Source organism: Osmia bicornis, chromosome 9, assembly GCF_907164935.1.
Source record: "Osmia bicornis bicornis chromosome 9, iOsmBic2.1, whole genome shotgun sequence".
NCBI lineage: Eukaryota > Metazoa > Arthropoda > Insecta > Hymenoptera > Megachilidae > Osmia > Osmia bicornis.
This window is the reverse complement of record NC_060224.1, coordinates 663,255-680,507: the sequence shown is the minus strand read 5'-3', so window position 1 is coordinate 680,507 and position 17,253 is coordinate 663,255. Positions and strand designations below refer to the sequence as shown.

Here is a 17,253-nt window from a genome sequence, read left to right as displayed (position 1 = left end):
TTACACATATTCACGTATACGAGCTGCGAATGAGCGCGCAGTCGAGCGCAGAAAACGAACGAACTGCTCCCTACAGAAAAAATGAGGAACTAAATTTGATATACTTCCGTACATGCATGTATTCAAAGTTACATCTCACATCAAACATAACATATAGAACACATATATAAAGTTAATTTAAATTCATCAGTGCTAAAAGTTTACGCACATATGCATTGCACTGTACGTTATTTTTTATGACATCAGTTGAACGTGAATATATGAGTTGTCGAGTCTTCTTATCTACAACATCTGAAATTAAAAATCCAAAACGTTGGATATAACGATTATAAGAGGTTTGTAAATGTATTTGTTGCTTCTATATAAAATGGTATAATCAAATCAAGTCTTTTAGTGTACTTGTTTAACACATAATTCTTGTCATTTAGTATTTGAACATTAAAAAGATGAGTTCAAGATTTGGCGGTCTCAAATTAGGCCCTCCAATAGAAGTTTTTGCCCTTCAGAAAGCATTTGTTGAAGATAATTATGAAAAAAAAGTAAATTTATCTATAGGAGGTACGTATATATCTTATTTCAATATTTACATAATTTAAGAGTAGTTAAACAATTTTATATAAATATTGTTAATAATTAAACAAATTTCTAAATTGTTCATAGAAAAATAAATGTATATTTTTTTTAATAAGTTATTTACCATGTTTCTAATGAATCTGTTCTTGAATGACCTCCAAGAACACCTGATGATTATGTAACATATGTTATCAATGTATCTGTTAGCTTAATGAATCATTTAAAATAATAATCATGGTAAATACAGTGAATTTAAATTATTTTTAGCTTTTCGTACCAACGAAGGAAAGCCCTGGGTGTTACCAGTTGTTCGAAAAGTAGAAAAGTCTTTAGCTGCAGATGAATTGCAAAATCATGAATATCTTCCTGTTTTGGGGTTGGAAGCTTTCAGTCAAGCAGCAACAAGTATGTTGTTGGGTGCAGACTCTCCTATAATTGCACAAGGTCGTGCTTTTGGTATTCAAACATTATCTGGTACTGGAGCTTTACGTGTTGCTGCAGAGTTCATGAGTCGCATTTTACATTATGATACCTTTTATTATAGCAAACCAACTTGGGGTAAATATAAAAAAATTAAATATACTGTATTTAATGTACAATATTTCACGTAGAATATTTTAACAGAGAACCACAAACTTGTGTTCATAAATGGAGGGTTTAAGAAAGCTTGCGAATACACATACTGGAATTCAGATACTCGTAGTATTGACATAGAAGCAATGCTTAAAGATCTTGATGATGCTCCAGAAAATGCTGTAATTATTTTTCATGCGTGCGCGCATAATCCTACTGGATGCGATCCAACTCCGGAGCAATGGACAAGAATAGCAAATCTAGTTCAAAGAAAACGTCTGTTTCCAGTTTTTGACAGTGCATATCAAGTAAATAACATTATAAATATTCATGAAAGAAGATAAAATAATTTTGCATGCAAAATGTGAATATTTATATTTCGTTAGGGTTTTGCAAGCGGTGATTTAAATAAAGATGCTTACGCAGTGAGATTGTTTGCCGAACTTGGGATAGAATTTATATGTACGCAAAGTTTTGCTAAAAATTTTGGATTGTACAACGAACGAATTGGAAATTTAGTACTTGTTATATCAGATATAAAAAATGTACCTCAAATTAAATCTCAGTTAACTTTAATTGTTCGAGGAATGTACAGCAACCCACCTAATCATGGGGCAAGAATAGTTGCAACTGTATTACGAAATCCGGATCTTTTCAAAGAATGGTACAGTGTTAATAATATAGGAATACGTTAATTGATCAATTAAAATGTTACAATTTTTTTTAGGAAAGGTCATATTTGCACTATGTCTAATAGGATAAAAGAAATGAGAACAAGTTTGTATGAAAGACTGGTCAGATTAGGAACTCCTGGTTCTTGGGAACATATTACTCAACAAATAGGAATGTTCTGTTATACAGGTCTCGCTGGTTTGTATCTGATAAAAAATATTGATTTTTATTTATAAAAAGTATCTTCTTTAATATAATAAATCTTATTTCAGAGAGACAAGTTGAACATTTAATAAATCATTACCACATTTACTTGTTGAGAAGCGGTCGAATAAACATGTGTGGGCTTAATGAAGTTAATTTGGATTATGTGGCAAATGCGATCTATGAAACTGTCTTACTGTTTCCTCAAAATAAAACAAGTTGCACATGTTGAAATGGATAAGTGGAACAAGCTGTCGTATAACAAGTATAAGTTACTGAAATTCTAGAATTGGATACATTATTGAAACGTGGCAATATTTTATGTGCACTCAAGTTAACTTAGAAGTGTAGAAGTATTTTATAGAGATTTTCTTCCTGTTATAATCTTTTATTTCTTTTTTTTTACATAGTTATTAGAATGTATAGATATCAGGATAACAAACTGCTTTTAATCAAAGCATTTATTTTGACAAATCTTAATACTGAAAAAATTCCGAACTCAACAGAAAGTCTATTTTGTGCAGAAATTATACCATTTTATTACAAAGCGCCTTGTATATAAAAGTACAAAATATTACAAAGTATTATGAATTGCCAAATTTTCAAATCGCTTATTATTAAAGTGATTTCGATTGAGCTTAATAGTTTGTAGAATTATAATAAATATCTATAGCAAATATTCATTTAATACTATGTTTTTACAAAGTTTTAAAGTGAATAGTATGTTGATTATACAAAGCATTAACATTTAGTATCGGTAATCACAGAGCATAAAAATTGCATGAAAATATATATTAAAATATACATGCAATATACCTATATATATTTATGTATTATACCAGTTTTAATATTCAGAAGATGGCCATCTTTGTACATAAAAAAGGTAATATCTCTGCTATATTTTTTAGAAACATATTTTTAATATTCAGAGTTCAATATTTTTAATAATAACCTGATATGTATAAGCACAGTTTACGAATGCTGATATTAAGGACTGAAAAAACAGTAACTATAAAATAAATTAAAAGAATAGAACTAAAATTATTTTAATAATAAGCGATTAATTTATTATTGAAAATTTCTTATCATTTGCGCATATTAACAAGTAACCATCTAAAACTATTACAGTTTCGAATGGTACTGTTAGTTCCTGTTTATCTTATAAAAAAAAAAAGTCGATTATTATGGTTTCATATAACATATAAAAAGAAAAATATAGTACTATATTTTCTTTATAGTGAAAAAAAGTTATAGCATTTTCTTGTAATACAGATACTATACACATTTATTATATGTGCATTATAAAAGAGATATCCATTTTGTTACCTAAATGCTTCCAGTAATTTACATAGTATAAATGTATAGGTACAAGAAGTTTAATGAGAATTGATCCAATGATTGATATTAATTACATTCTGTATATCACTTCCAATACTATGTAGGAAGAATGCAATCAAATTTACTGTTTTCCTTTTTATAAATTTTAGTATATTATTATATATCTCAAAAGAGAAGTTATATACATTTGTTACATTTACAGAGTACACACATATATATATATATATTTTTAGTAACATAGAAACTTAGAACCCTCCTTGTTCATAAATCTGGACCAAATTGAAAAACTTGAAATTTTTGTAAATTTTACTTGAAAATTAAAATCATCTATGTACTGCCAAATTTGATAGCTTGAATGTGCAGCGATAAGAGTTACTTTTTTATGTATTTACATGAAGTAAATGTGATACAGAATGCCATGTACTATATATTTTATAAAAAGAATGTATAATTTTGTAAAGTTGATACATCTGAACAATAATCTAGCTTTAATGTATATTTAGATGAAATTTAAGTATTTCAATAAAAGTTTAGCTTTATTTCAAAGAGATATTGTAATTAATAAAATGATATATATACACATATATTTATATATTATATAAGTGTTATCTGTCTTTATTTACATATCACTAAACTATTTAACAAGAAGTAATGAACAAAGTATTGTATGTACACCAAAATATAATATATGAATAACATTACAGTATCTATTTATATAGGTATATAATTGTTATTAGTTTAAATAAAATACTTCAAATTATACTACCCATTTGGATGTTTTCTTTTTTAAATGAACTGTTTCATCTGTTGCAACTGCATTATAGTAATCTGAATCTTTATAATTCTGACGCATATAGGTAATATATCCTATACAACCAAGCATTGTAATAACTCCAAAAATCATTATCATTTTATTCTGAAAATTATAGATTTTAAAAATATTTTAGATTATATTTATATATGATAGTTATATAATCTTACCGGTTTAACGTACAATTCATAATTAATTGTACGAAATAATGGTGTACTCTTTAAAGAACGTAATCCATCACCTGGTGCTGGTTTACGCTTATTTTCAGTCATTATAAATTTCAATTAATTATCTGTAGTAAATATAAACAAATGGAAAATTATTTATTATCTTTGGAAGGTTAGGATTTCGTTGTCAGTTCCTTCGATGCGTTAGGTTAAGTTATATTTGTATATATAAATAAAACGCTACTTTACACGTGGTGCTAAGAATTAATTAATAATCATGGTACGAAAATTAAAATATCATGAGCAGAAATTGCTTAAGAAGGTTGATTTTATATCGTGGGAAGCCGATAATAATTTACACGAAATAAAAATTCTAAGACGATATCGGATACAGAAAAGAGAAGACTACACCAAGTATGATTGCAATTTAAAATATAAAGTTGATTTAGAAGAAACATATTAATAATAAAACATTGTTAATTATTATAGGTACAACAAGCTAGCACGTGAAATTCGTGAACTCGGTAAGAAAATTAAAGAACTTGATGCAGATCTTCCATTTCGAATAGAACAAAGCGCACTGTTATTAGAAAAATTGTATATGATGGGTCTTATACCAACAAAATGGGATTTGTCATTGACACAAAATGTTAATGCAAGTTCATTTTGTCGAAGGCGATTGCCAGTTGTTATGGTACGCAATAAAATGAGCCAAAATATTAAAATGGCTACACAATTTGTAGAGCAAGGCCATGTTAGAGTTGGAACAGAAGTTATAAAAGATCCTGCATTTTTAGTAACAAGGTAGATAACAAATGTTCTAAATGAAGTTCTAAAGGAAGCATATAAATGTTTATATAATTAATTTTACATTTTACAGAAATTTAGAGGATTTTGTTACATGGGTAAATGCATCTGCTATTAAGAAACATATATTAGAATATAATGATGCTGTAAGTAATATACCTGTTTTACATACAACATTTAGATGTATTGTATTTAATAACATATTGTTATTATTACAGAGAGATGATTTCGATGTGGCTTGATTCTTATGCACTGTAATGCTGAACTCTGGCTAAATTTAGAGTTGACACTAGGTTTATTGTAATTTAATGATATTTACAAATTCAATCAATTATTAATGCTTGTTATTATCATTATTAGTAGCTTTCTGCCTTTTTAACAAATTGTTTCTTATGAATTTCTTGAAGTATAATTTCACGCATTACATCAATGCAATTACTGAAAAAGACACATTCAAATACAATTTAAAAATAAAATTTGGATATCTTTGAATACATACCTAAGATACAATATTGATTTAGTAATCTTCAGTATTTTTCTATGATAGTCTGAAACATTTTTAATAGTGCAATTCATTTTCTTTTGAGATCTGTTATTTAAATTATTAAGTTTTGTTAATGCCATTCCATGTTCCGCGGCATCAGATACAACTTTTCTTTTTTGGTCAAAATTGTTTATTTCCTCATTTATTGTACTAAGATTTTCTATTGTTAGTTCATCGATTGTTTCATCTAAAATAGACGGTACTCCCACGCTATGTGTGGATTGCAAAACAAACTTACAAGAGGAACAAAAACTTGACCATTCTTCGTCAGTATCATCATCTTTTATCATACTAAAAGAATTCTCCATTTTGAATGAAAAACAATGTAAAGATACTGGAAGTTCAAAATATACATATATACATTATATTACATTACACATTGTATGAACAGTATGAAATAATTAAATTATTTTTGTAAAACTTATTATCAATTGTTATACTTTCAATTTCTTCTATGACATTTAAAATAATAACACGAATTCAATGTTTTTTCAAAAAAATGAAATTTCATTTATTAAAAACCATATTGACCTCGTTATGACGTACAAACTGAAAATACTAATGAGTTTACAATTTAATTAATCATTTAAGTTTTTCAATGAAAGTTCCAGTATGTCATTTAACTTTCAATGTCCTTTTAGGACGACCGATGAACGTAATGCAAAAATGATGGCTTATTTATTCAGTGAAAAGCGTTACACTTTAATATATCTCTGATATGGTTCCTATTTCATAATTTAACATTGTTATAAATGATATAAATTTTTTAACGAAAATAATAGTATGTGTAAACTAGAAAAACATAAGAATTTATGAGATTCAAAAATAATAACTCACACTTTTGATTATTTGAAAATATTATAAAATCTAAAATCACTTGTTTGTGGAAAACCACTCATTCATATACCTACAATGAATAATTAATATTCAATATGATACACATGTTACATGTTATTAGTTTTACATTAAAATCGGCAGTCATTGCTGGTCTCTATGACACTATTACCACATTTATATATTCATGTTACATCACGAAAAATAATATTTATTATCTTAAAAATAATACACTTATACGTGAAAAGAGAAATTCAGTAATTTTCAAATCTATATTTCTACTATTTTCAAAATATTTGTCTGCAAAAATGATGTTATCCTTAATAAATGATGAATATATCTTTTCGTGACGTAACTATGAAAATGAATGGGTTTTGTGTCAGCTCAGGTCCCCAAGTATTCTCCTTTCCTTAAACTATTTACAAAATTTCTCATTGAAATTCTCTCAAAAGTACTGCAGTACAATATGTTCACATTATACTGATTTTCACCAATATATCAATACAATCTCCTAATTTCATTTTATAAAAATACATTCCATTTCCTCGAATAACTATTGCTGCATACTGCCATCATTTAAGACATATTATATTTAAATCAAAATAAAATATAACTGGACCGATTGTTATATTTCTTTTTTCCACAAAAATTTGGTATCTTTATGAGAAAATGTTATATAAAATTAGTTACTCTCCAAAAATTAAATTTTGCACGAAATATTCACTTCATGATCATTTTTTTACATTACGAATATAATACGAATTTCTGAAGTGTTACATTAATCAAAATAATGTACACAAAACATAATCATTATTATCAATTAAAAATATTTTTTTTGTCTTTCCTTTTCACTTTCACAAATTATTATTGCAACTTTACTATTGTTTTTATTTTTAATACAAATTTTTAAATGTACTCTATTCTATTAGTTAATTATAATGAGATATTTGGCATAACATTATATAATATTTTTAAATAAACCAACTTCAGTAAAAAAAGGTAAATATTTAAAAAAATTATGTAGTAACATATGTTTGTATTTTATCTTACTATTGTATCGTGATTCCAGATCTATATGCATGTAAATACTATGCGCCAAATACCTCATTAACTTTCAATTTATATTAATATATTTTGTATGGTTTCAAATTTCGTTAAATCACGATACTGAAAAATAACTCTTTCCGTGATTTTCAGAAATTTGAAACGATGCTTTCTACACGCATTCCTGCTTTCTTTGTTTAATTTATCAATTCACGTTCCATTTTATAATTAAATCACGGAACAGAAAATATATATATATCATAATTCCTTTACACTATATAGACAAGTAGAAGATAAAACTAAAGAATTACATTTACAACGTATCTGCAATAATTATCAATACAAAAGAATGGCTAATAATAATAATATACAGCAATAACACAAAAGCAATTAACACTTTCCAATGGAACATAATTACTATTTACAAAAATATTTATAAAAAAAAATTAATTTCAATTTTAATTTTCATATATATATCCGATTTTTTTGTATTTTCTTTTACGTAGAAAATGTACGAGGTACATTTTACTAGTTTAATATAATTTATATTTAACATTATGATTTTACTATATAAAATTTCAATAAATTAATTTGTTTGTTCTCCAAATAATAGACATTTGTGTATAGTTTTCAACGTGTTCTGTTTAAAATTGGTGTTTTAAACATTGCACAGTTATTTACAACAGTTGAGAGAAACTTGTACCGAGTACAGTCGCGTTTTTTTTTTACTTGTTCAAAGAAGCACCTTTTTAAACAAATTAATTATTAAACAGGTAAAACAATTGAACTTCAATCATTATGATAAGACATATTGAAGTTATACCTTTTTTTTCGTTAACCCTTCAACGAATATCATAACGTGTTACAGAAAAAACTTTTAAATTATTTTTCTTCTACAATTGTTATGTTACATACAATTTGACAATCCACATTTTTTATTTTGATTCAGAAACTCAATATTTTAAAACATCGTTATATATCATTATATGAACCCGGAAGGGTTAAAATATTTCCATCTTTATGCATGCTTGAACACCTTTTGCAAACACAATGGTTCCACGTATTGAATACACGTGATCTTAGGTTTAGTAATACTTGAATTTTACACAATTTTTTTGTTTGATTAAATAATCATCTTTTAAGTTAGGATAACCATATCAGAGAAATAATTTTTATATGGAATTTGTTTTTTGTAGAAAAAGTGCATTGTTGCAGTTAATATATAAACACATTTCTTACTTTCTCGGTTATTTACTAAAAATTATTTCATTGGAACTTACCACTGACATACTGTACCTATTTATTAAATGTTTTACGTAATAATCGAAGAGTGTAACGCCATTTAAGATTTGAAAATAATGCAATAAAACATACGTATGACATATCTTCGTTATTTAAATCCCTTATAGTACGAATGATTTTTTACTGTTTGGATAAAATAAAATGTTAACGACAACTACTCATGCGTTACGTAATCACAGTTGGTGCATCGCGACCGGTGAATTCACGTAATTTACTTATCTCTAGTGCAATATTAACCAAAGGCTTAAGAACGTCTTGAGCGTTTTTGTTTAAAGATGCTGCATCATTTTCATAACTATCAACATATACACGAATGGTAGCGCCAGAACTTCCTGTACCAGATAAACGGTATATTATACGAGAACCGTCCTCAAATAATATTCGTAATCCCTGTATATAAAACAGTAAACAAAATATATTTTTAAGATAATACATTGTTATTTTATATGTAGCATATAATCCACACAATACCTGCTTAGTAGCTTGGCTTCCATCAATAGGATCTACATAAGAGTAATTATCACTTAATTTAACAACATACGTCTTATCTCCAAACGTTAATTTTGAACCCTTAAATTCGGGTTTATGAATTTCTGTTTCTATGTACTGCATCATTTTGTTTGCTGCTTCGGAATCGCAATTTTCATAGTCATACCTAAACCATAATTTACAAAAATAAAATGAAGTAGTAATTATTAAACGTTAGTTTGAGTTTTATAGAAAAATGTACCTTGTGAAAAAGTTCCTCCCGTATGTTTGCCAATGATTTAATAATATTTCCTCAACAGATTTTCCAAGATTTGCAACCACGCTAAGCCAGGCAAGAGAGGCCCATATTCCATCTTTTTCACGAATATGATCAGAGCCAGTGCCGAAACTTTCTTCTCCGCAAAGCGAAAGATAACCAGCATCCATTAAATTACCTAGTGACACATTATAATTGAATACATTACAAAAACATTTATATTGAAAAGGTATAGCATGGTATTTACCAAAATATTTCCAACCCGTGGGTACTTCATAAAGTTTAATGCCGTTTTTAGCTGCAACTCTATCTACAGCAGCACCTGTTGGCATAGATCTAGCGTATCCTTTAACGCCGGTCTTCTTAAAATACGGTATCGAATGTAAGTTAGCAGCTAATACAGCTAATGAATCAGAAGGTGTAACGAAAAACGCCTTTTTGCCTAGTATCTATAAATACAATATCAAATATAAGTATATGTACACATTTTCAATTTGTTTTTCACGCTAAGTTTCTTTACCATATTTCGATCTCCATCTCCATCGAAAGCAGCACCAAAATCATATGGTCCATCTTTAATAGCATTTACTAAATCTTTGGCATACGTTAAATTTGGATCTGGATGAAGTCCTCCAAAATCTTCTAATGGAACTGCATTAACGATGCTTGAATCGTCAACGCCTAATTCGTTACTAAATATCCGTTTAATATATGGTCCTGTAACTGTAAATTAAATATACCATTATAATATTGAAGATACCTTTCAGATTTTAGATAATTAAATATTACATACCTCCATTCATTCCATTGATAAGAATTTTAAATGGAGGATGATCATTACTTCCTTGAAGTAATTTCTTTACGCTTGGAAAGTCAAAAATGTTTTTCATATGTTCTAAGTAATCATTCACAGAATCTATAACATCTACTGTGAATGGTTTTCCATCCACCTGAATAGTAGTACTCTGTATTTTATCTATATCTATGTTTATATCAGAAGCAATTTTATAAGTTTTCAGAGATTTGGTAATCTCATAGATTTTATTTGTGACATGATCAGGAGCAGGGCCACCATTTTCGCAATTAAATTTTATCCCAAAATCAGCATCAGGTCCACCAGGGTTATGGGATGCTGTCAGGACAATTCCTCCTTGGGTTTTATATTTTCTTATTATAGTAGACACGGCTGGAGTTGAGAATATCCCATTTTGCCCAACTATCAATCTTCTTACCTAATGAAATATTATATTAATTTATGTTCAACAAAATAAAATATAATTCTTATACCTTTAATCATTTACAAGATCTTCAATTTCTTAATTACCATTATTGTCAACTTATTCAAACTAAAGTGTAATAATACTTATTACTTACTCCATTACCAGCAGCAATTCTGATAATTTTTCCGACTACCTCTTTTCCATAATATCGTCCATCGCCACCCACGACTAACGTACTCCCAACCAACTGTTCACCGACAGCTAACAATATCGCTTGAACGAAATTTTCCGTATAATGTTCTTGCATAAAAACTCTTACGGCTTTTCGTAATCCGGATGTACCCGGCTTTTGGCCCTCGTACACTTTAGTTTCTATAACTTTAATCGCCACCGCGTTCGACATCTTTTTTCAAATATCACGATCAGGGCTAAGATAACTGAAACAAAGAATAAACTACTTGAATTCCAACAAAGATAACAATAAAATGTGAAGATTTGAGAATTTCATAACACGTCCTCGATGCCTACTAGCATGTACTAGCAGACTGAACTTTGTCTACCAATGACAATCAAGGGCACGGGTCACCATCTTGAAACATTGGCGCCCGCGCCCCGCGTTTTACTACTGGACTAATAATATCGGACCTTTGTTTAGATGAATCTTTTAAACGCAAACTACAAATATTTCTTAACGTTGATAATAGAATGTAAACATTCGGTAGGAAATCTAAATGATAAAAATTTTAAGTTAACATGTTATTGGCTTAAGTAGTAGCTTCCGTTTAACATGAATCATAGGAGAGAGAACTTAAAAATGTTCAATTGAATTTGCCTTATCGCTTCAGTCTTAAACAAATATTCTTTCTCTCTAGAATGTTCCCTCTTTATGTACAAGAAATATAATTAATTGAACGAACATTCTGAGAAGTATTAATGAAATCTAACGGTGAGTAAAATGTAATGAATGTTAGAAGAGTGGTACTCATGGAAGGGCTGCATTGTTTTTTGTTTCTTTTTTTTTTTTAATTTCAATTATTCAAATATGTTATATTAATACTTCTTATTTTTAGGAATATTTGAAGATCTAGAAAGAACAGTTTAAGTAGAAATTATATACGCACGCGTAAATGATAGGCACTTATTGTGACAATCAGTATTAGTAAAGAAAAATGAGAAGGAGGGAGTTTGTTATGTCAAGGATACCCGATATAAGCACGCGGGTCCATAAAACAGACGCTTACTTGTTTAAAACAACAGTTTTCCTGAAGTTTCAACTGTGAAAGTGTATGTTTTCAAAAGTATTTAAAATTATAAATTTCATATTATCATTCATTCAATAATTACAATTTTATATTTGAAAAAAAGTATTAAATTTTCAAAATTTTCTGTTAAAGTTCCTTATTAATTAACACTGAACTAGGTGAGTAATTTGTTGAGTATTTATCATTTAAATATATGAATGAAATGTTTTTTGTTTTAATAGGATATTTTTCTTTTGATGCTACTTATGATATGAGAATAAATTGAATAAATCATGCATAAATCAAAGAAAGATTGGGATAACACCATACAACATGACAGTGGATCTGAGAGTACACCTTTACTTTCCTCTAGCTCTCATTCTAGTATCAAATCAATTGAATTTCAAGATTTTGAGACAAGTGACTTGGATTATGCTCCTATCAACAATTATTTCAAGTACTAATTTTCTTTTTCCTTGTTATATTGTTAATATTGCTTATTAGAAATATTTTTTATATGTAGGTATGGTAGTGCAGAAACTTGTACTCTTGATTCTAATGCTATTGCAATATTAAAAAGGCCTCCACCTCTTAGCGAAGATCACATTTTAGCATCACCTTTATCACAAAGCACACCTTGCTCATTAAATGTAATACAAGACAGATGTTATGAAATCCATAATACTGATCTGGTGAGAATACTACAAACACTATAAAACCTTGTTTTATCTATTAAATAAGAGTAAAAATATTTTAATATTAAAAAAATAATATAATTTTAATGTACTTTTTTCTTTGTTTTGTCAGGTATTCAATAATGAATCAAATGACAAAGAGTCTCAGTTAAATAATGTTACAATTAAATTTTTATCTTTGTCCTATTCATTACAACAAGAACCCACCAACTCTGCATGTAACATTGTGAAACCAAAGCAAAGCTCTCTAGTCACAGTGTAAGTAATAATATAGATATTTATTTCTTTACATTAAATAGTGTTTCTAGAATCTTTAGTACGATAGTATAGTTATCATTGTTATATTTGCCATTTTAATAATAAATGTAATATTAAAATTGATACCATGGCATAATATATTACTATCAAACATCATTTATCATCAAGAAAGGGTTTTGGGTCAATTCTCTTATACTATGGTCAGAAATCTAATCACATTCATAAATTTTTTATTATCTCACCACCAGCCATACTTTTAGTGATGAGAGAAAAATGAAATCTTGCATCAGAATTGCTTACATGCATTTTGAGTATGATAGATTGATGCGTATCTTTCAAGTTATAAATCATTTCCTTTATATCTCACCTCCCACGTTAACTGTATATATATCATAAAAAGAAGGTATAAAAAATAATATCCATTTGTAGATAAGAATTTTTTGTGCCATTTACCCATCTAAAAAGATAAAAAGGGTAATAGTAAATTTTTATTTGAGTTTATAAATATCATTTTTTAGCACATTATATCACACACAAATAACTTCTTTAAATGTTATTCATATTGTAATTTTTCAAAAACAAATTTAAACGTTTGTCACTTTAAAAAGGATTTATCTACATTATTATGCAAAATTATATAAATACACTTACCTAATTGTGTCAAAATTACTCCAGGTAATTACATATTAAAGACACAGGAATTTTTAAATGTTTTTTTTTTAATCAAATTTCACTACTATTCATTCGTGAATTTTAATAATTTAAAAATCGAACGAAAGATCATTCGTTTTCATATCTTAAAAGCACATGTCTCATTAAATAGCACAAATTTTCTATTATACGTACGGATATGTTTCAATTTATTTAATTGTAAAATTTTGTGAACACGTGCTTTTAACATATGAAAACGAAAGAAAATGTAACAAAACGTGAATACCGGTTGCTCACATTTGAACCTTCATCGGGTAGATGTGTCGACTACATGACATGTTCACATTAGAAGGGGTTAGTGCTCTGTCGGTTGCCTGGGTAACAGACGACCATTCGACAGGTCAATGTCCTTATCAAATACCTATAGATATAACAAGGAAATGCATCAGTTTCAACGAAACTTTACAAATTAATAAAAATATACTACTATTGTAGTAATATGTATGTTTTTGTAGGTTTTCAGTATGGAACACCATATTAGGGTCATCTTTACTAACAATACCATGGGGTATTGAAATGGCTGGATTTTTCCCTGGCATTATTCTTATACTCTTAATGAGCGGTTTGTGTTTGTATACCGCTTATTGTCTTCTCTTGTGCATAAATACCATGGTAAGGAAACAAATGAATATGTTGAAAACCTAATATAATATCAAATACAATCATTTATTATTTAAGGTGGACATCAGGGTATAGAAGTAACTCATCTGTGTCAAATATATATCAATAAATGGGCAGAATATATTGCTAAATGTTTCAGTGTTATAGTTTTATTGGGTGCAACTATTGCTTACTGGGTATTAATGTCCAATTTTCTATACAATTCTGTAAATTTTGTATATGGTAAGTAAATATATACATTTATACTTTTATTTCATTTGTTATATATTCCATATCACAAAAAATATAACTTTTCTTTTCACAGATGGTACATTTAGAACACCTGAATATTCTACAAATGATAATATTCTCATTATCAGAAGGTATTTCTTTTGTTCATTAATGTGTATTTATTAAGTGTATATTTATATTATTTGTTTTAATTACAGTATTGTGTTTGAAAAAGTCAATATATAACAGTACAAACTATGTGGCTCATGAGTACACTTACAATGCTTTGGGTCCAATATGGGATTTATATAAAACAGTTCCCCATTTTTTCTTGGTTTATTAATATTTCCATTTCTGAACTGTAGTAGTCCTACTTTCTTTACAAAATTTAATTCTCTTGGTAAGAAAACTTTTACTTTCATAATAATAGTAGTTGTATTGCATGTGAATTATTAGCAAACTTGATATCTTTTTTAGGTAACAACATGACTTTGATCTATAGATTAATATCTTGTTCTATCAATTATGAACAACTCTGTCTATCTCACAGGAACCCTGTCAGTCATGTATTTGATTATGTTTGTCTTGGTTAAATCAACATCATGGGGCATCAATATGAATGAAATAGAATGGAAAAATAGCTGGATATTGAAATCTTCCTTTCCTGCTCTTTCTGGAATGCTGGCACTCTCATTTTTCATTCACAACATCATTGTAACTATAATGCAGAACAATCGTGATCAAAGTAAAAATGTAAGTAAAAATTTGACTATCTCCTTGATTTTATTTATATTATTCAATAATTCTATTTTCAGGGAAGAGACCTTTCCATAGCTTATCTTCTTGTTACATTGACTTATATCATAGTTGGTGTATTATTTTATGTATGTTTCCCCCTTAATAAGTTGTGCATTGAAGATGTAAGTAAAATATAAATATACATTAATTTTAAAACAAAAATATTAACACAAATTATTTTACAGAATTTTTTAAATAATTTTCAAAAAGTGGAGCGGTTTAACGGTAGGAGCACGTATTGTTTTACTCTTTCAATTATTGACAGTGTATCCATTACTTGCATATATGTTACGTGTGCAGCTACTTTCGTCATTGTGTAGAACATACAATACAGGCTGTGTTATAATCATAAATATTATTCTAATATCTGTATGCATTTTATTTGCAATTTTTGTGCCGTATATTGGTACGATAATAAGATACACCGGTGCGTTGAGCGGTTTTATATATGTTTTCACATTACCCAGTTTGCTGTATTTAATAACTTTAAAACAACAACAAAAACTAACAATATGTTCTATATTTTTACATGTCAGTATACCAATATTTGGATTGTTGAATCTAGTAGCACAATTTTTTACTGAATTATGAACATATTTAAAGAAATATTTGAAAAAACCCAAAAATGTGTTCCTAATAGTATAGTACAATTAATTTTACAAGGAAATGTTCATATATTTTGTATTATATTAAAATGTTAGATAACGCTATATATTAAGAAACATTTATATAAGAGATATAATCATAAATGACACAGAAGAAATTATTTATTTACCTTATTACAAGCAACTGTGTAAGATAATATATATCACCTAAACATAAATATAATAGAATATTTTATACATCGTTTTTCAGATGCATTAATATTCACAATTGTTATAAATACCTTAATTGAATAATCTAAATTTTTGTTGAAACCTTGTACACCCAAACAGTATCAACTCCATTGCCTGTTACTTTGATTATATTCATATTAGGAAGTGGAAATCTACAAGCAACTATAACACAGTCTTTCTTTAATTCTCTCATGAACTTTTTTTCTACATCTGCCATCTAAAAAATTGGAAACATTAAATAAACAGGTAAGAATGTATGAAAGAGAGTAGGCAAGTTTACCATTTGATCACACCAAATATAACAATATTATCATAATTCTTCAGATTGTGTTTCCATAAATTTTGCTTTATAAAAGTGTTCTTAGATGATGATCCTGTAATAATGCTTTCAATCTGGAGAGTACCATATCAACCATGGATTTAATTCAATACCATGAGCTTTGAATCCAGCTTTTGCTGTTGCAAAACCTATATAATGCATTTATTTGTTCATATGTATCTTAATTGGTAATTTATGTTAATAAGTTATTTACTATGCGTCCATCTCCACTGCCAAGATCAATTAATGATCCAGTACGTCCTTCTAAGGCTTGTAATACATTTTTTACTTGTTGAGATGTAGCTGGTACTAGGGTAAACATATTTTCCGAAAGGCTGGGCTCACCAAACGGAATGCATATTATACTGATAGCTGTTGCAATACCTCCTAAAAAATAATATGATGTAAATACATACGTGGACACCAAGAAAGTGATATTATTAACTTGCTATTTCATTACCTGTTATTCCAATAAAATATAAACCAATTTTTGATAATCTTTGTGATGGATTGGTATCATTATTTGAGTTATAATGTACTTTATGTCATTAACTTCTGCTAATTAAATTGAAAAAATAATTGAAATTGTAATTTTGATCTGTACTTTATAATTTGTAATTAATAAATCTTACACATCCTCTATGTTTAGTATCTACCAATAATAAAACAAAATCGTTGTTAACACTACCGCGTAACAAATAAGCCATAAACATTATGGAAATAATTCCAT

The 17,253-nt window shown here is 27.8% G+C and overlaps 7 protein-coding genes across 9 annotated transcripts; 3 read left to right on the top strand and 4 right to left on the bottom strand.

Annotated features, from left to right (window-relative positions):
- Nucleotides 1-108: 108 nt before the first annotated feature.
- On the top strand, nucleotides 109-3,906 carry LOC114873120 (aspartate aminotransferase, cytoplasmic). The gene is made up of 7 exons (XM_029181096.2): nucleotides 109-335; nucleotides 429-558; nucleotides 841-1,131; nucleotides 1,198-1,454; nucleotides 1,533-1,810; nucleotides 1,874-2,016; nucleotides 2,091-3,906. Exons 2-7 carry the CDS (start codon nucleotides 447-449, stop codon nucleotides 2,252-2,254), a joined length of 1,245 nt encoding a protein of 414 aa, XP_029036929.1. The 5' UTR covers nucleotides 109-335; nucleotides 429-446; the 3' UTR covers nucleotides 2,255-3,906.
- Nucleotides 3,907-3,946: 40 nt separating this feature from the next.
- Nucleotides 3,947-5,387, bottom strand: LOC114873125 (small integral membrane protein 8). Its single transcript, XM_029181110.2, has 3 exons — nucleotides 5,305-5,387; nucleotides 4,342-4,463; nucleotides 3,947-4,276 (listed from the first exon to the last, which is right to left on the bottom strand). The coding sequence occupies exons 2-3, from the start codon at nucleotides 4,441-4,443 to the stop codon at nucleotides 4,118-4,120; spliced, it is 261 nt and encodes an 86-aa protein (XP_029036943.1). The 5' UTR covers nucleotides 4,444-4,463; nucleotides 5,305-5,387; the 3' UTR covers nucleotides 3,947-4,117.
- On the top strand, nucleotides 4,448-5,456 carry LOC114873123 (U3 small nucleolar ribonucleoprotein protein IMP3). 2 transcript variants are annotated; one of them, XM_029181108.2, is made up of 4 exons: nucleotides 4,448-4,752; nucleotides 4,828-5,142; nucleotides 5,219-5,291; nucleotides 5,364-5,456. In XM_029181108.2, the coding sequence occupies exons 1-4, from the start codon at nucleotides 4,616-4,618 to the stop codon at nucleotides 5,385-5,387; spliced, it is 549 nt and encodes a 182-aa protein (XP_029036941.1). In that variant the 5' UTR covers nucleotides 4,448-4,615; the 3' UTR covers nucleotides 5,388-5,456. The 2 variants fall into 2 exon arrangements, with proteins under 2 accessions (XP_029036941.1, XP_029036940.1); XM_029181107.2 differs by having other exon boundaries at nucleotides 5,219-5,390.
- A 34-nt stretch (nucleotides 5,457-5,490) lies between these two features.
- LOC114873124 lies at nucleotides 5,491-6,108 on the bottom strand. Its single transcript, XM_029181109.2, has 2 exons — nucleotides 5,645-6,108; nucleotides 5,491-5,583 (listed from the first exon to the last, which is right to left on the bottom strand). The coding sequence occupies exons 1-2, from the start codon at nucleotides 5,995-5,997 to the stop codon at nucleotides 5,502-5,504; spliced, it is 435 nt and encodes a 144-aa protein (XP_029036942.1). The 5' UTR covers nucleotides 5,998-6,108; the 3' UTR covers nucleotides 5,491-5,501.
- Nucleotides 6,109-6,168: 60 nt separating this feature from the next.
- Nucleotides 6,169-13,950, bottom strand: LOC114873118 (phosphoglucomutase). Of its 2 annotated transcripts, none has more exons than XM_029181088.2 (8): nucleotides 13,680-13,950; nucleotides 10,989-11,271; nucleotides 10,408-10,846; nucleotides 10,135-10,337; nucleotides 9,862-10,063; nucleotides 9,600-9,792; nucleotides 9,341-9,524; nucleotides 6,169-9,259 (listed from the first exon to the last, which is right to left on the bottom strand). In XM_029181088.2, exons 2-8 carry the CDS (start codon nucleotides 11,235-11,237, stop codon nucleotides 9,035-9,037), a joined length of 1,695 nt encoding a protein of 564 aa, XP_029036921.1. In that variant the 5' UTR covers nucleotides 11,238-11,271; nucleotides 13,680-13,950; the 3' UTR covers nucleotides 6,169-9,034. The 2 variants fall into 2 exon arrangements, with proteins under 2 accessions (XP_029036921.1, XP_029036920.1); XM_029181087.2 differs by lacking the exon at nucleotides 13,680-13,950 and adding an exon at nucleotides 11,363-11,453.
- Nucleotides 11,486-16,190, top strand: LOC114873117 (sodium-coupled neutral amino acid transporter 9-like). The gene is given in 15 exon segments (XM_046287151.1): nucleotides 11,486-11,780; nucleotides 11,905-12,118; nucleotides 12,318-12,532; nucleotides 12,599-12,767; nucleotides 12,883-13,028; nucleotides 14,195-14,328; nucleotides 14,331-14,351; nucleotides 14,418-14,582; nucleotides 14,665-14,720; nucleotides 14,752-14,889; nucleotides 14,892-14,970; nucleotides 15,121-15,323; nucleotides 15,386-15,490; nucleotides 15,554-15,568; nucleotides 15,570-16,190. Coding segments are annotated over 13 exon segments (1,785 nt in total). The 5' UTR covers nucleotides 11,486-11,780; nucleotides 11,905-12,118; nucleotides 12,318-12,368; the 3' UTR covers nucleotides 15,960-16,190.
- LOC114873122 (ATP synthase subunit C lysine N-methyltransferase) lies at nucleotides 16,118-17,159 on the bottom strand. Its single transcript, XM_046287150.1, is given in 7 exon segments — nucleotides 16,118-16,421; nucleotides 16,496-16,600; nucleotides 16,602-16,671; nucleotides 16,736-16,910; nucleotides 16,984-17,047; nucleotides 17,050-17,081; nucleotides 17,156-17,159. Coding segments are annotated over 7 exon segments (603 nt in total). The 3' UTR covers nucleotides 16,118-16,268.
- Nucleotides 17,160-17,253: the final 94 nt, after the last annotated feature.

What these genes read in the sequence shown, in the direction of transcription:
- LOC114873120 (XM_029181096.2), top strand. Translation starts at nt 447, where the DNA reads ATGAGTTCAAGATTTGGCGGTCTCAAATTAGGCCCTCCAATAGAAGTT. An exon ending in AGTAAATTTATCTATAGGAG is followed by an intron (nt 559 to 840) that starts GTACGTATATAT and finishes AATTATTTTTAG; the next exon opens with CTTTTCGTACCAACGAAGGA. An exon ending in CCGGATCTTTTCAAAGAATG is followed by an intron (nt 1,811 to 1,873) that starts GTACAGTGTTAA and finishes AATTTTTTTTAG; the next exon opens with GAAAGGTCATATTTGCACTA.
- LOC114873125 (XM_029181110.2), bottom strand. Translation starts at nt 4,443, where the DNA reads ATGACTGAAAATAAGCGTAAACCAGCACCAGGTGATGGATTACGTTCT. An exon ending in ATGAATTGTACGTTAAACCG is followed by an intron (nt 4,277 to 4,341) that starts GTAAGATTATAT and finishes TATAATTTTCAG; the next exon opens with AATAAAATGATAATGATTTT.
- LOC114873123 (XM_029181107.2), top strand. Translation starts at nt 4,616, where the DNA reads ATGGTACGAAAATTAAAATATCATGAGCAGAAATTGCTTAAGAAGGTT. An exon ending in AAAAGAGAAGACTACACCAA is followed by an intron (nt 4,753 to 4,827) that starts GTATGATTGCAA and finishes TAATTATTATAG; the next exon opens with GTACAACAAGCTAGCACGTG. An exon ending in CCTGCATTTTTAGTAACAAG is followed by an intron (nt 5,143 to 5,218) that starts GTAGATAACAAA and finishes TACATTTTACAG; the next exon opens with AAATTTAGAGGATTTTGTTA.
- LOC114873124 (XM_029181109.2), bottom strand. Translation starts at nt 5,997, where the DNA reads ATGGAGAATTCTTTTAGTATGATAAAAGATGATGATACTGACGAAGAA. An exon ending in AAATCAATATTGTATCTTAG is followed by an intron (nt 5,584 to 5,644) that starts GTATGTATTCAA and finishes TGTCTTTTTCAG; the next exon opens with TAATTGCATTGATGTAATGC.
- LOC114873118 (XM_029181088.2), bottom strand. Translation starts at nt 11,237, where the DNA reads ATGTCGAACGCGGTGGCGATTAAAGTTATAGAAACTAAAGTGTACGAG. An exon ending in TATCAATGGAATGAATGGAG is followed by an intron (nt 10,338 to 10,407) that starts GTATGTAATATT and finishes TTTAATTTACAG; the next exon opens with TTACAGGACCATATATTAAA. An exon ending in GGGAGGAACTTTTTCACAAG is followed by an intron (nt 9,525 to 9,599) that starts GTACATTTTTCT and finishes ATTATGGTTTAG; the next exon opens with GTATGACTATGAAAATTGCG.